This window comes from Armigeres subalbatus, chromosome 2 (genome assembly GCF_024139115.2).
Source record: "Armigeres subalbatus isolate Guangzhou_Male chromosome 2, GZ_Asu_2, whole genome shotgun sequence".
Lineage (NCBI taxonomy): Eukaryota > Metazoa > Arthropoda > Insecta > Diptera > Culicidae > Armigeres > Armigeres subalbatus.
In genome coordinates this window covers 185793772-185809538 of record NC_085140.1, presented here as the reverse complement: position 1 = coordinate 185809538, position 15767 = coordinate 185793772, and the positions used below count along the sequence as shown (strand labels likewise).

Below are 15767 nucleotides of genomic sequence, written 5' to 3'. Positions count from 1 at the left end.
CAGACAGCTGGGGAGGGGTCGTCAAGCCCTTGGACATGGTCCCTGCTGCCCCAGCGTCCCACCTAACACGGTCGCTTTGGTGGGGCATACTTGCGGATACATGCAGCATTTTATAGGAATTTAACAGGGCCCACTGTCAAACCCCACCACATCCTAGGCAAACCCCACTACTCGCAGATGGCCTGGGGAGGGATCGTCAAGCCCTTAGACATAGTCCCTGTTGCCCGTTTAAATTATTTTAAATCCAGTTTATATTATCTAAATGCAATCAATCATTAAGGGGTATCAAAAACAGCTAATTTTGTACCAACTGTGCAGTAACAGTTCATACCATTTTGGTCGCTTGAAATTTATGGAAATAGATTTGAAAATTAGGAGCTGTTTTTCCACCCAAGTTATCTTGACCTTCAATTGTGATGAGTAGTGACATATAATTAAAATCAAAACGGTAATTGCTCTGAGTACCTTTTGTTGAATAATTTCATTGGATTAACGGAATAGGTCTCCAAGGAATTCTTGTAATAGTTAGGGGAGGGCTGGTTTTGCCTTCTTGAATAGTAAGTGTACATAAAGTCTATATGTTCACCACAAAGAACTTTTTATAGGAAGAATGGGACTTACAGTGTTATAAACTTATCGACTGATTTAATGAATTGAGACTATGTGAATTAATAATAATAGCGGTGTAAATTAATAAAGATAACGGTGTAAATTCGGCCATATCGTCAGGTTCGGTACAACACCTCCCTAAACCCGAATTCTAAGGTGTCAGGCGACCCGTGCCGAGGGGATGAATGTCCTGGGGGCTGAAACCATTAGCCAGTTCGTTAACGGAGCCTGTGGAGACCTCACAAAGTGAGGGCTGCTGGTTCAGCAGCAAGTGGTACCTACACTCCCTCCCCCCACCCCCAAGTGGTGCACATGTGGTACAAGTGAATGGGAGCTGGGGGTAATTCTCGTAATACCCTCACAGAGTGAGGGATCGAGTGTATGGGTGAGCACACAAGTAAGCCTCGCATGGTATGTTACCAACAACTTCGGAACAATGGTTCGATCCAATATCGAATACTTAAGGCTAGATTTGTTAGATTCAATTTCATACTATTTATTTGAAGAAATTGTTGTAAATATTACTCAATTAGTATAGGTTAGCAAGACACTAAATATAATGTTAACAAATTGAATTTATAAAACAAACTTAACAAACAAATTGAACGGTAAATTCAAAATACTGTTAACATCCCCTTAATCAACTAATTGACAATCGGATGTCGTAAAGGTTGGCAGCATCGATTACTGGAAAAAGAGGTAGACAGGAGAACAAAAGGGAAAAGGAGAGCAAATGTGAAGGCCTGGAGAGAAAGAGGAAAAAAGAGGAGAGGAAAGGAGGAGGGTTTTGAGAAAATGAAAGGACGGAGGCACGTAAGTTTTCGTGCAAAAAATAAGAGTTCTTCGGAAGAATTCCCGCCGAGAATAGGGAGTTCGATCGTGTCCAGTGATGTTATCAGCCCCCGTATGGAATGTGCACCATCGTTCAGTACAATATAGGGAGTAGTATTGAATCCCAAACGGACGAACTAACCCCCCCCCCTTTCGATAGATCGGCGAGTCCCGTGCTGGTGGTTACTGAGCCGCCGTAATTGCCACACCACACGCCCCGGAAAGCAGTGGCCAAAGCTATGGAAGTGAGGGTTCAGCAAGGCCCGGTGGGTCCGCTCCCTCTTGCTGCTACCCAATATCCGATGTGCCACTGCACCGGTTGCGAGCACGCGGTTCGGACGAAACAAGGGCCAACAGTTCGGCTACAATACCACATCAAGCCATCATCAAAAGCCAATAATGCCTCTCTCGCCTATCATGCATGCACCAACCTGAGACTTCGACGTATCCTGAACGGCCGCAACGTTAAAAGACCCCCCCCCCCCACATATCTCCTCAAAATAAATGTATGATTAACCTTATTCTGAATGTATTTGAAACTTTTGTCTTGATTAGAAAAAGTGTCTTAATTGTTTTGTATTGGTCCACTATTGTGACAAAGTTACGGTAAAGAAAGTGTGTCCTCCCGAGAACATCGACCCTGTAAGGAATTCCTGAGCTAGTCGATTCTTACAGGTACGCATGGTCGGTAGTGTTAGAATGATTGAAGTCTGATGAGGCCTGGCAGGAGTGTCGGAGACAGATACCTCTGCGGCACCTTAGAATTAGGGGACACAAAAGTCTCGCTATGCCTGGCAGGAGGGTCGAGGGGTTGACACTTATGCGGCACCTCAGAATTAGGGGACACGAAAGTCTCGATAAGCCTGGCAGGAGTGTCGGGGGGTTGATGCTTCTGCGGCGCCTCAGAAATTATAGGCGTGTAAGGTAATTGGTGCCACTCCATTGCAGGACGGGGTGACCACCACACTAATTGAGAACTATCTGAGCTTCGAAATGTCAACAGGTGGGTACCAAGCTGCCGAATGTCCTACACCCAAACGATGCACAGGAGGTACACAAAGTGGAAACAAATAGGAGGTTGGGGTATTACAACCCCCACGGGCGAGTGACTGAATGTCAGAAGAATGATGCACAAGTGGCGTAAGCGAAAGGGACTGAATGTGTGAGCGAGCACACAAGTAAGCCTCGCATGGTACTTGATACTTGATGGGCTACAGCTCTTCGATGAACCTACGCCGAATGGAGTATTCTTCTGCACTGGAGCGCCCTCAGGTCCTCTTCAACTGCAAAAAGCCATCGTGTACGCGTCCTTCCACGAAGCTTGCGGCCCTTTCTGGGTTCTCTCCTAAATATTATCTTTGCTTGACGTTCTTCCAGCATACGAACAACGTGACCAGCCCACCGTAGTCTGCCGTGTTGTATAAGAGAGACCGTGCCGTGCCGTGTTGTATATGAGATCTTGTGATAATGGTAATTTTTTTCGCCGAATTAAGGAGGGTTATTCGTCGGTAATTGGCACACACCAGTCTGTGCCCTTTCTTAAAGAGAGGACAAATGAAGCCGTCCAACCAGCTAGCAGGCATTTCCTCGTCTTCCCATATTCTCGACATAATATGGTGCAGAACTTCATAAAGCTGCTCACTGCCATCACTTGAGAAGTGCAGCCAGGAGCTGCGGTTATTGTTTTTCAGCTCTTTAACGCACTTCACTTCCACTATTCAACAAAGTCTCGAAGTTTTTTCACCTTAATAAAACGTTGGATTTATCGATTGTCGGTGCGTAAACGTTGATTAGGTTGTAATTGAAGATTTTTTCCTGTATCCTCAACACACAGATTCGTTCGCTAATGGGTTTCCACCGCATCACTCGCTTCATCTGCTTGCACATCACTACGAAATCAACTCCATGCTCTGCTTTTCCGCCGCTGCTGTGATAGATGTTATACTTGAATGCAGTGTTGATCGTGGGGTCCACGAAACGGAATTCACGTTCTCCGGATCTGGGTCATCGAACTTCTTGAATAGCGGTCACGTTCACCTCAACCTTCTGCAGTTCGCGAGCCAGAAGGCTCACTCGTCCAAGTTCATTTAGGGTCCTTACATTCCAGGTATCGAGTTTCCAATCATAGTCCTTATTTCGTTGCCGGGTCCGTTGCCAAAAATAACGTTCTCTTTTTCTTCTATCTCCATTTTTCGTGGTATTTGAGAGGCTTCAGTAAGCTACGTTGCCAGGGTCGCGTTACCTACATCGCCCTGGTGGGTCTGCCACCTTAGGTATAGCTGACGCGATACAGAATTTCGTTAATCAGCCGCTGGGTACCAGGCAGACGCTAAGCCGCACCTCCTGGTGAACAGACGCTCGAGGCGTACCTTCTCACTCTAGCTGATGTCAAAAGGACAACAGTGCCCAGGCTGCACTACCAGCTAAGTACACAACCCTTAGCTGGCGGTCTTTTGTCATCGGACGACCCGTGGAAGCGTGAGATAGGAACTTGTGGGGACCTATGCTCTGTTGGGCGCTCTTGTCAACCCCCAATTTTGCAGCCTCGCATGGTACGGATGGTCATAAGAATGGCAGTGGGTGGTGCGTTGCCGTGGAAGTCAGTCGTTGTTGGGGTTGCAGAAATTCTGCGTGGCCCGCCCTTTGCCACGACATGACGAAGAGGATGAGTGGGTCTGGAGCCACCAACCTAGGGTCGCCTCCGGCTTGGTAGACAAGTGGTGCCACCATGTTGCAGGACGGGGTGATCACCATACTGAATGAGAACTGTCTGTGTTGTGAGGTGGCAGCGAGGGGTACCTCCTGCAGGGTACCTGCAAGATTCTTGCTGGCATTCGGGTGGCATAGGCAGGTGAGTGTTGGGACACATGTAGTGCCAATATGTCTTGTGCACATGTGGTGCATGGGGAGTACCAGGAGAGTTGTGGCGCATACGTGCACTTGTGTACGTCATGTAGGGGGCGCAATGCCCAATAGTCATTCCCCGAAGTATTGCTTAATTGCTTGCCGGGGAAATAACTGGAGAGGAAGGAGTTGGTTTGAGTGGGTCGGGAGTGTTGAAATAACTGGAGAGGAAGGAGTTGGTTTGAGTGGGTCGGGAGTGGTGATAACATCCCCACACTACCTGGATACGCCTCCCCAGGTTGCAGATTTCCTTTACCTTCGTTGAAAAAATAAATATCATGGAAAACAAGATGTTACATTTTCACGTGGTGGGTATAATAGAGATGCTGTTTTTTCCTTTTGCCTTTCTCGTATACTAAGTATACGGAAAGGCTATAGAACTGCTCCAAAACCGAACTTTTTTGACGTTGGACTTACGTCTTTCTTTACTATACTGGGTGTCATTTAGATTTTTGGAAATCGAGAGCGTTACGCTGGAAGGGAAGATTTTGAACGTTACTAGCGCCTTTATCTTTCGATGGATTTTAAAGATTTATATATCAATCGACTCGAACACTCTCCAGCATTTTGCCTATTTTACTGAAACTTAAGATTATTAGCGATAAGCGATTGAATATTTCAATTCTTGTCAAAGCCAGCAAAAATTTCATATGTAACCAATCCCGTGCATTCCTAACACGGACATCAGAATGCGGTATGTCAGGCCTTCGGGTCCTTCGGAAGATTTTCTTAGTGTATAAAAGAAGCAGTGCCTGCCGCGTGCTAGTCATTACAATTTGTGACAGCAGCGCGTACTGACGTGCTTTTAGCTCGCGTATTTTTCGTTTCGTTCGTTCGTTCGCTGTGTTTACCTACACAACGACAGCATGCAGTCACCAGCGGTAGAACTGCCGGTGGGTCTGCGAATATGCATGAAAGAAGTGGGCGAATTTTTTTGTCATTCTGTGCTTGATGGTGGTCGCGTGCAATGGTGTCGGTTACGATGGATGCAATCGCCCATCGCATCACTCGGAGTTCGATGGTGTATGAAGAAGAATAAAACTAGAGAGATTTGGTCCGCTCATTCAGGTGATTGGTTTCATAATTCAAATGATCCCGGGATGAGTACGAGTCATGTCATATGACTGACCATATGTTAAATTGTGCTTGGTACTAAACGACATGTACATTAAAACATTTCTGATTTCATATAAAAAAATCAACTACACCGATGAAAATAAAAATTTGATTAAAATAATTACTTTCATTCATTTGCAGAAGGTATTAGCAATTAAAGACGCACAATCAGCAATAGTGGTAATATCCATTTTAGATTAGAAAATTTTGCTGAATTTCATGTTTTAAAAAAAGTCCGCAAAAAATAATTTCCAGAAGAATATTTAAATAAACTTTATCTTATACTTTGATTTTTATGTTCTGAGAAATTGTATCATTAAACTTGACGTAGACATGGAGTTTGGAATCAAAACATTAAATAATTTTTCGTTGATGTATTAGCAGTATCTCCTCTATTATAGTAGGGTCACTGCTCCTTGACTGGTTTCTTATTGTTGTGATTTTTTTTATCAGTAAGCACGCATGGTAGCAAAAAGAAGCAACGAAATTGGTTCTGCATTTCTTTGTTTGGAAAACGGGACAGTTCCCCCAAAATAGCACATTATACCCAAGTCTGAAAATTTTATAAATAGAATTGTTTAACTTCAAATACTATCATCAATAAGAGATCTATAAATGCCCTACACTTGCTTGAGTAAATAAGGGATTAATAGTTAGAAACAAAGCAATTCTTATTATGTATTTATTAGTTTTATTTCCAGAAATTTTGAATACACAAATTGCTAATAATTCAACACAGCATGGAAGTTGTCTTTCCAATATCAATACTAATAATCAAACTCTATAGATCCAAAAGTTAAAAGTTAAAGGTAAATACGTTACGTTTATACAAGTCCTACGTCTACTCGCGGTTATGTTGAAAACATTACCCATTGCTCGTTTTCTTTATTCTTGAGGTTTTCAGCCTTGGGCTGGTTCACCTCAGATGCTGATTATTCCGATTGAGACACCATTGCAAAGAACAAGCGAACTCTGATCACAGAACAAATTTTAAAATTAAAAGGTTTTGCCAAACCTCATTTTGATGATTTACTGGGAATGAAGCAAGACATGGAAGTGGTTAGGGCGTGGCTACAAAACAGTGTTACTGTTACGATTTTTTTTAGAAATAGATTCGAATATTAAAGTTAATTTCTCGCTTAGATTGGAACTAACTAGCTTCATTATTATTAGATTAGGTGGGGCGCTGTAATGTCCGTCAAAATGTCGCGGTACAATACCGTAAATCGCTACATAAAACTTAATAAAACGATCCTCATCAATCGCGCTCTTTTGTTGATTGTAGACGTATTTTTTTCACTATAAAGCAAATACTTACATGAAAAAGCAATTAATTTATCCGATCAATGGATTATGATCAGCAAACCAGCCACTTTTTACACTTTTTTTATTCTACCCTAGGTATAATTACCTATTAGTAAACACGTAATTCAAGCTTTTTGTTTTGAATATATGGACCAACATAGCAGCAACGGTGTTATTGAGCATCAGAATTCAACTGAAATGGTTTTACAATTCTCCTGGTTATCATCTAATTGGCTGAATCAGCGGAAATTTAATACAAAAAAAAAACAATATTATGTTCTGCCAGCTCATTGAACCCACTTGATTGACGATAAATCGTGATGTCTCATTTGTAGATGCACAATCAAGTATCTATCCATTGCATTCACAGTGTTTGTTGGTTTTATACCAACGGGACTGAAGGGGTTAAATCCGTAACTATAATTGCCGCAATGAAACACGAGACTGGGTGTTGTTCAACGGCTGAATTATAATTTTCCTGGCAAAGGTAACGTTATACATAATTGTAATAGCATAATTTACTCATAATTCATTTATGTAGTGTAATAATAGATATAAGTTTATGTTATACAATCAGTGCTTTCATAAGATTCATAGTTTGTTCTTAGATTAGTTGACTTACGTTTAGTCCCTTATGTGGTCGTTCGTAGCTTTCTGTCGATTTCTAGTAATTATATTGTAATTAGAGTCGTTTACGATGAAATTGAACTGTTTACCCTTACCGTGATTGTGCGCTTTTTACGTTAGATGGGAATTAGGGTTAGGCTCGAAACAATTTATGTTGGGAATCTAGCTAATAAGTAAATTGATGTAGTATTTCAGTAGTCTCAAATGAATTCAACATTTTTACCTAAGGGGCGTTCAAAAATGATGTCACAGGTTTCAGGGGGGGAGGGGGTCTAAGATTTTGTGACAGTACATGTACTAGGTATACAAAAAAGCGCGACAGAGGGGGGGAGGGGGTCTAGAAATCCCAAAAAGTAGTGGACGTCATACTTGAATCGCCCCTAATATAAACCACTGTAGTAATAAGAACTTCCCAACTTTATAATAATTATTTTTAGTTTAGAATAGAAACAATTGTAATTTAGTTTAGCTTTTAGATTTTAAGGCGACTTCTCGATTTTGTTTATATATCCTTACTTCGCTAATTGACGTTGCCAACTTTTACATTACCTATAGCAGCTCTTCGTCGGTTGTGTTTGTGGATAAGCTTACTGAATGCATAGATGCGCGCTGGCAGCAAGCTGCCTCGCCAACAGTGTTGTTCATAACTGAAGTACGATGGCCCGGTTGGATGCACGCTTTACGATGATATAGCACCGACGACGATAGGAAGATTTTGATCACGTGCACTCGATCGATATCGCTCACCTGACGTAACAACGAAATCGAAAGCCAAACATGAACTTGTCTTGTTGAGCATTGTTTCACCGAGATCATTTTCGCGATCGTGGGTCATAAAGGCGGACGATGAGAGTGTTATCGACTTGTGGGTTTTACACATTGTTTTTTTGTAATCTATTTTTGTTACCCTTTTTGATCTCTTTATCCGGTGATGATGATGATGTCGAAACTTTTGCTTTCATTTCAGTAATTTGGATGTTTGTTTTTTCTTTTCTTTGTCTTAATTTCTTCAGGTCAAATACTTGGGCAGCCAATATGCGAGAGGTTTGTGGGGAATCAAGCATACCAGGCGACCAGTCGATCATCTAGTAAGTATTTATGAATGTCCTCAATAAGGTGAAATAAATAAAAAAAAACAATGCAAGAAGGCAGATAGGACGATAAGTTCTAGGAGAAAAACGACCCTTGCTAAGTGTCCAGATTAAGATGACTTTCGCTGTCCAGTACTCATATCTATTCGGTTCGGAAGAAGCTCAGTAAAAGCTTCACTAATTAAAGATCAGTCTTTATAATAATCCTCCTAAATTTTTCGATAATTTGGATGTAATTTGAGTGAGCACGCGCAGTTTGAAGTTTGTATGGAAAATACTGTGAAAATCGGTCCTTATGTGAAAGACCGTTCCGTGGGGTGGCCCATGAACTATTTCAGAAAAGGAAGACGGAAGAAATATGACGAAAGAAGGAAAAGAGAAAGAAGAAGGAAGGAAAAAAAGAAAAAAGGAAGAAAGTATAAGTAAGAAGATAGTAGGAAGAAAGTAGAAGGAAAAAGGTATAACGAAAAAGGTAGATAGAAAGAAGAATAAGGAATGAAGGATAAAGGAGAAGGGAAAAGGATAAAGAAGAAGGGATAAAGGAAAAGGGAAAAAAATAAGAAAGAAAGCGTAAAGAATAAGGTGCAGGTGAATTTTAGTTGTTCAACATTTGGTGATTTTCCCTAAAGTAATTTTGGCACCATTAATTTAACTGTTTTTGTCTTTATATTCGAATGAGCGAACCTTGACTTTAGCCCCAGCCATGAGGGTCTGCACGACCTCAGTTTTTTGCATTTTAACCCAGTTTTTTCTACATTATTTACATTCTATTGAGTACAGTTCCGGATTGTTAGGCGCTTCAGATCTTTCTACACCAAATTGACATCATTTACATTGTAACACTCTAGCACGCATTTTGTGTAGTGGCATGATATCAAATGATCGTGAACCTCCATGGGAGGGAGAAGCCGTTTTTGGAGACACTCTTCCAAATCCACCTGTCCATTCGTGGTGCTTGCGATCATTCCACTTTTCGCAAGTACAAATCGCTTGCCAAATTGAAAACTTCTTAGCGACCTACGGCATCGTATGTGCCCGGAGGTTCACGGGAACATCACACTTATCCTTGGCAGACAGGTTTCTCTACTCCATTTCTCGTTACGATTTAATGACTTCTGAACTTTAAACGTACGTAGTCTAGCTCGAGTGTTGGTATTCTGCACGAAAGTCTTGCTCACATGCGACTGTTTAGCCACATCTCGCACTGAGTCATTCGGTTTCCGTTTAAAGGCCCCAATCACGCGTTTATATTATTATTTTTATTATTTATTATTTATTCAGACTAAGGCCGAAGTGGCCTGTGCAGTATATAATAGTCTTCTCCATTCGGCTCGGTCCATGGCTACACGTCGCCAACCACGCAGTCTACGGAGGGTCCGCAAGTCATCTTCCACCTGATCGATCCACCTTGCCCGCTGCGCACCTCGCCTTCTTGTGCCCGTCGGATCGTTGTCGAGCACCATTTTCACCGGGTTACTGTCCGACACTCTGACTACGTGCCCGGCCCACCGCAGTCGACCGATTTTCGCGGTGTGAACGATGGATGGTTCTCCCAACAGCTGATGCAACTCGCGGTTCATTCGCCTCCTCCACGGACCGCCCGCCATCTGCACCCCACCATAGATGGTACGCAGCACTTTCCTTTCGAAAACTCCGAGTGCGCGTTGGTCCTCCACGAGCATCGTCCAGGTCTCGTGTCCGTAGAGGACTACCGGTCTAATAAGCGTTTTGTAGATTGTCAGTTTGGTACGGTGGCGGACTCTATTCGATCGGAGCGTCTTGTGGAGTCCAAAGTACGTACGATTTCCAGCCACTATGCGTCTCCGAATTTCTCTGCTGGTGTCATTTTCGGCAGTCACTAGTGAGCCCAAGTACACAAATTCTTCTACCACCTCGATTTCATCACCACCTATGTACCGATCATGTACTTTGTCTTCGACGTGTTGATGACTAGTCCGATCCGCTTAGCTTCCCTCTTCAGTCTGATGTAGGCTTCCTCCATCTTCTCAAAGTTACGTGCCATAATATCTATGTCGTTGGCGAAGCCAAATAGCTGGACGGACTTATTGAAAATTGTACCACTCGTGTTAATCCCTGCTCTTCGTATTACCCCTTCCAAAGCGATGTTGAATAGGAGACACGAAAGACCATCACCTTGCCGTAACCCTCTGCGGGTTTCGAAGAGACTCGAGAATGCCCCTGAAACTCGAACTACGCACATCACCCGATCCATCGTCGCTTTGATCAACCGTGTCAGTTTATCCGGAAAATCGTCTACGTGCATTAGCTGCCATAGCTGGTCCCGATCGATTGTATCATATGCAGCTTTGAAGTCGATGAATAGATGATGTGTGGGCACGTTGTATTCGCGGCATTTCTGCAGTACTTGGCGAATGACGAACACCTGGTCCATGGTGAAGCGTTCGCCCATAAAACCCGCCTGGTACTGCCCCACGAACTCCCTTGCAGTTGGTGCTAGTCGACGGCATAAAATTTGGGAGAGTACCTTGTAGGCGGCGTTCAGCAATGTGATTGCGCGGTAGTTGCTACAATCTAGCTTATCGCCCTTTTTGTAGATGGGACACACGACACCTTCCATCCACTCCTGCGGCAAAATTTCCTCCTCCCAAATCTTGGTAATGACCCAGTGCAGCGCTCTAGCCAGTGCCTCACCACCGTGTTTAAATAGCTCTCCTGGTAGTTGGTCAACTCCAGGGGCTTTGTTGTTCTTCAGCCGGCCAATCTCCTCCTGGATTTCCTGGAGATCCGGAGCCGGTAAAATTATGTCCTGCGCGCGTTCTCCCAGGTACATCGCCATTCAGGTGTTCTTCGTAGTGCTGCCACCACCTTTGGATCACCTCACGCTCGTTCGTAAGAAGGTTCCTGTTTATGTCCTGTGAACGGTTTAACTTCTCATAGAACTTTCGTGTGTTATTAGCGCGGTACAGTTGCTCCGTCTCTTCATGGTCTCGATCTTCCTGCTGGCGCTTTTTCCTCCGGAAAATCGAGTGTTGTCTGTTCCGCGCCTGTTTATATCGTGCCTCGTTCGCCCTCGTCCGGTGTTACAGCAATCTCGCCCATGCTGCATTCTTCTCTTCCACTAACTGCTCACATTCGCCGTCATACCAGTCGTTTCTCTGATCCGGGGGCACCGTGCCAAGTGCAGCGGTTGCGGTGCTACCAATGGCGGATCGAATATCTCCAGCCATCTTCAAGAGACGCTGCGCCTAGCTGCTCTTCCGTTGGGAGTGCCACTTCCAGCTGCTGCGCGTATTCTTGGGCTAGTCTACCGTCTTGTAGCCGCCCAATGGCGTCCGACTTCGACGCGTGTTGTACACCGTCGAGAGTTTTGAGCGCAGGCATACTGCAACGAGGTAGTGGTCGGATTCAATATTCGCACTGCGGTAAGTGCGGACGTTCGTGATTGCGGAGAAATATCCGCAAAAATATCCACAAGGCCACATGGAGATCACCTAACCAAGAAACGGAAAACCAAATCGACCACGTTCTAATCGACGGTGACGTCGATTAGAACGTGGTCGATTTGGTTTTCCATTTCTTGGTTAGGTGATCTCCATGTGGCCTTGTGGATATTTTTGCGGGGAAAGAAGGTGCTTCGGACTACCATTCCGCGGGAGGCTGCGAAGCTTATGCATCGTTGGCCGTTGTCATTCGATACGGTGTGCAGACTATCCGGTCCGATGACCGGTCTATACATTTCCTCCCTTCCTACCTGTGAGTTCATGTCACCGATGACGATTTTGACGTCCCGCAGTGGGCATCCATCGTATGTCTGCTCCAGCTGTGCATAGAACGCTTCTTTCTCGTCGTCGGGTCTCCCTTCGTGTGGGCAGTGCACGTTGAAGATGCTATAGTTGAAGAAACTGCCATTAATCCTCAGCTTGTACATCCTTGCGTTGATTGGCTGCCACCCAATCACGCGTTGGCGCATCTTACCCAGCACTATGAAGCCGGTTCCCAGCTCGTTGGTGGTGCCACAGCTTTGGTAGAAGGTAGCCGCTCGATGCCCGCTTTTCCACACTTTCTGTCCTGTCCAGCAAATCTCCTGCAGCGCCACGATGTCGAAGTTGCGGGGATGTAATTCATCGTAGATCATCCTGTCGCAACCTGCGAAACCTAGCGACTAGGTCTTTGCCGATTATATCGAGTCGCATTATCTCTTAATATGTTGTTCGTAATGATTGGTTTTCCAGGCTGCTTATTGGGTCTGCGCAAACCTCCTGTCTCGTCGGAGGGCCGTCGTGTAAGGGCTGTTTAGCGTCCCACCTAACACCAGGACTTGGGCTTGTGCGCTTTGAGCGGCACACGGTCGCTTTGGTGAGGCCTACTTGCGGATACATGCAGCTTTTTATAGAGGTTTAACAGGGCCCACTGTCAAACCCCACCACACCCTAGGCAAGCCCCACAACTCGCAGATGGCGTGGGGAGGAATCGTCAAGCCTTTGGACATAGTCTCTGCTACCCACGCGTTTATAGTCGTTTTCTTTAACTTGACAGGTTTTTTTTCGGATCTTCGGATCAACAGTCAGACGTTTTATGATACTATGCATCGTGGAATGCATCGGGATTAAGCTAAGCACGGGGTCGTTCATCTGAAATAGCTGCATCGCTCACATTAGAACACCACTTACCTTTCAAGGTCAGATTCAAAGCACCTGTTTCAACACGTCTCTACTTTCGACGGTTGTATATTATCATAGTTTTATACTTACTTACTTACTTATGGATCCTGTACACCTCCGGTGATGCAAAGGGCCGACTTGAAAGATCTCCATCCTGAGCGTTGCCCGGCTATCGCTTTAACCTGTTGCCAGGTTAGATTTCGGTCGACTTCTTTTATTTCTTTATTGAGGCTTCGCTTCGTAGTTTTATACTGACAATTTAAACTTCAACATGCCAGCTTTGATGATGGCTATATTTAAACTATTGGCTTAATATTTCATTTTTCTCTTCGAAGGCGAATGGATGCCCGAGATATTTCTGTAGCTCCTTGACAGCCAAGGTGAGTTCATCTGCTACAGTGACCTCGTAAAGTTGTTTACATCGATGGATCACTACGGTGTGTCCGGTGTGAAGGCTCTCCACACTGCCCCATCGTCTAGGACTCCTTGGATTAGCTCCACTCGGCTGAGCATCCTTTCTGTGCTCGCGGGTCATCTAGCCCGCTCCAAAGCATCTGATGCTGCGCGTGCTCTTTCCCGAAGTCGTTATGTACTTCGTTATCTGCTTAACCTTGCAGACACCAACGTACTTGCCTCCTTGCCTGTTTTAACCATCAAGGCTTCGTCTTTGCTTTTAAACCTTCCTCTAGGGTCGAGGGACTATGGTTCTATGTGTCTCACTAGTCCTGGTGGCCGTGGTTGCGTGGCTTTGATCCACCGTATTCCAACTCTTCTTGTCTTTAGAGATTCCGTCCCGCCTTCCGCTCTCCTGACGCTTTAAAGCGCTGTCACGCGTTTGCTGCCGGGTGAGTCATCAACTCATTTTGAGCGCTTGTCGGCCCTCTCCACTCCATAGTGGAGTGCATAGTGTATCGTTTCCTGTGCCATTTTCGAGGTTGCTCAGAAAGGAAAAAGCTCTGTTTGGATCTAGTCCAGTCACCAGTGTGCTTCTTGTTCCTGCTTTGAGGCGAGTACGGACTTAGGAAGCTTTATCAGGCTTATCTTAATATCATTACTAATGTAATTAAGACCAATCGTAAATTCGATGATACCGTCCAGTTAAACCACGAAACCCGCAGATAACTAAAACGATAACTATTATAACGCCGCATTAACATCATTTTCTGTCATTGCAATATTAATATGAATCTTCCCCCCTCAGGTCAGTGCAGCAAAAGCTCTTCCAGCCAACAAAATTCTCCCGTACTGCAATCTGGAAGTATCACTTGATGGGGTCCGCATGGAAACGATTACCTCCAAACAAAGTTTGTTAACGAACTTCACCATAGACACCATATCTTACGGAGTTCAGGACCTCGTCTACACCAGGGTATTCGCGATGATCGTAGTCAAAGAGAACTATAACCTTAAGGACGAAAATCCCTTCGAGGTCCACGCATTCGTATGTGATAGTCGGTAAGATTGGTCATATATTCCAACTGTTGTCGAGCATTCCTATTCTATTGTACAAATTTGTAGAGCTATGGCGCGCCGGCTGACATTCGCTCTGGCGGCATCCTTCCAGGACTATTCAAAACGGGTAAAGGAAGCAGAGGAACAAAATATGGGTGACTCTAGCGGGAAAATCTTGCGAAAAAAGTTTGCCATCGACCTGCGAACACCGGAGGAAATCCAGCAGGACATCACCGAACAGGAAACGGAAGCGTGATTTCAATGTTTTAATTTAATTTTTTTTTTATTCTTTGGCTACCACAATCTTCGTTGAACGAATGTGAATTCAGATGAAGTTAAACAGTGTTGCGACTAGTCGATTTTATACTACTTACCTATAATTGTTATCATATCTTACTAAGGACGATCTCAATTGAGATCAACAGGATACACATACCAAAAGCGAAAAGAACTTTCTGCAACAAAGATAGTTTTAAGCGTATAAAAAGATGCTAAATATTTTGTTAGAATATTGACGAACTAATTGAGAGAAACTGTATTTTATTTAAGACACACAAATTAAATTTAAAAAAATATATTTTCATGGAAAGTGATTTGCAGAGTTGTGAAAATTGCACGTTTATCTGTTAGAATCTATGGAGCATATTTTTTAAAACAATTTGTAGTTTATTCTTATCCGAACTTTTCTTATCTTCTGTAGTTGATTAATTTATCGTGAATTGAATAAGTATAATTTTATTCATAATATCCTTAAAAAAAAAACTTATATTGTGGAAGTTGCTCTATCCCTTTGATCGATTTGCGTTTATGGAACATATCATAACAGCTCTACTTTTATAGCCTACCTACCCGACCAGTTAATCATTATTATTATTATTTATTCAGACTAAGGCCGAAGTGGCCTGTGCGGTATATAAGAGTCTTCTCCATTCGGCTCGGTCCATGGCTACACGTCGCCAACCACGCAGTCTACGGAGGGTCCGCAAGTCATCTTCCACCTGATCGATCCACCTTGCCCGTTGTGCACCTCGCCTTCTTGTGCCCGTCGGATCGTTGTCGAGAACCATTTTCACCGGGTTACTGTCCGACATTCTGGCTACGTGCCCGGCCCACCGCAGTCGTCCGATTTTCGCGGTGTGAACGATGGATGGTTCTCCCAACAGCTGATGCAACTCGTGGTTCATTATCT

The 15767-nt window shown here is 44.0% G+C and overlaps 1 protein-coding gene across 3 annotated transcripts in view; it reads left to right on the top strand.

The window, feature by feature from the left end:
- Window positions 1-15236, top strand: part of LOC134215621 (uncharacterized) — an 88412-nt gene extending 73176 nt beyond the window's left edge. For all 3 annotated transcript variants that reach the window (XM_062694773.1, XM_062694772.1, XM_062694774.1), the window contains 3 exons: window positions 8406-8480; window positions 14328-14581; window positions 14645-15236. In XM_062694773.1, the coding sequence (XP_062550757.1) occupies window positions 8406-8480; window positions 14328-14581; window positions 14645-14834 (519 nt within the window). In that variant the 3' untranslated portion in view covers window positions 14835-15236. The remainder of the gene's footprint in view (window positions 1-8405; window positions 8481-14327; window positions 14582-14644) is intronic.
- The last annotated feature ends 531 nt before the right edge of the window (window positions 15237-15767 follow it).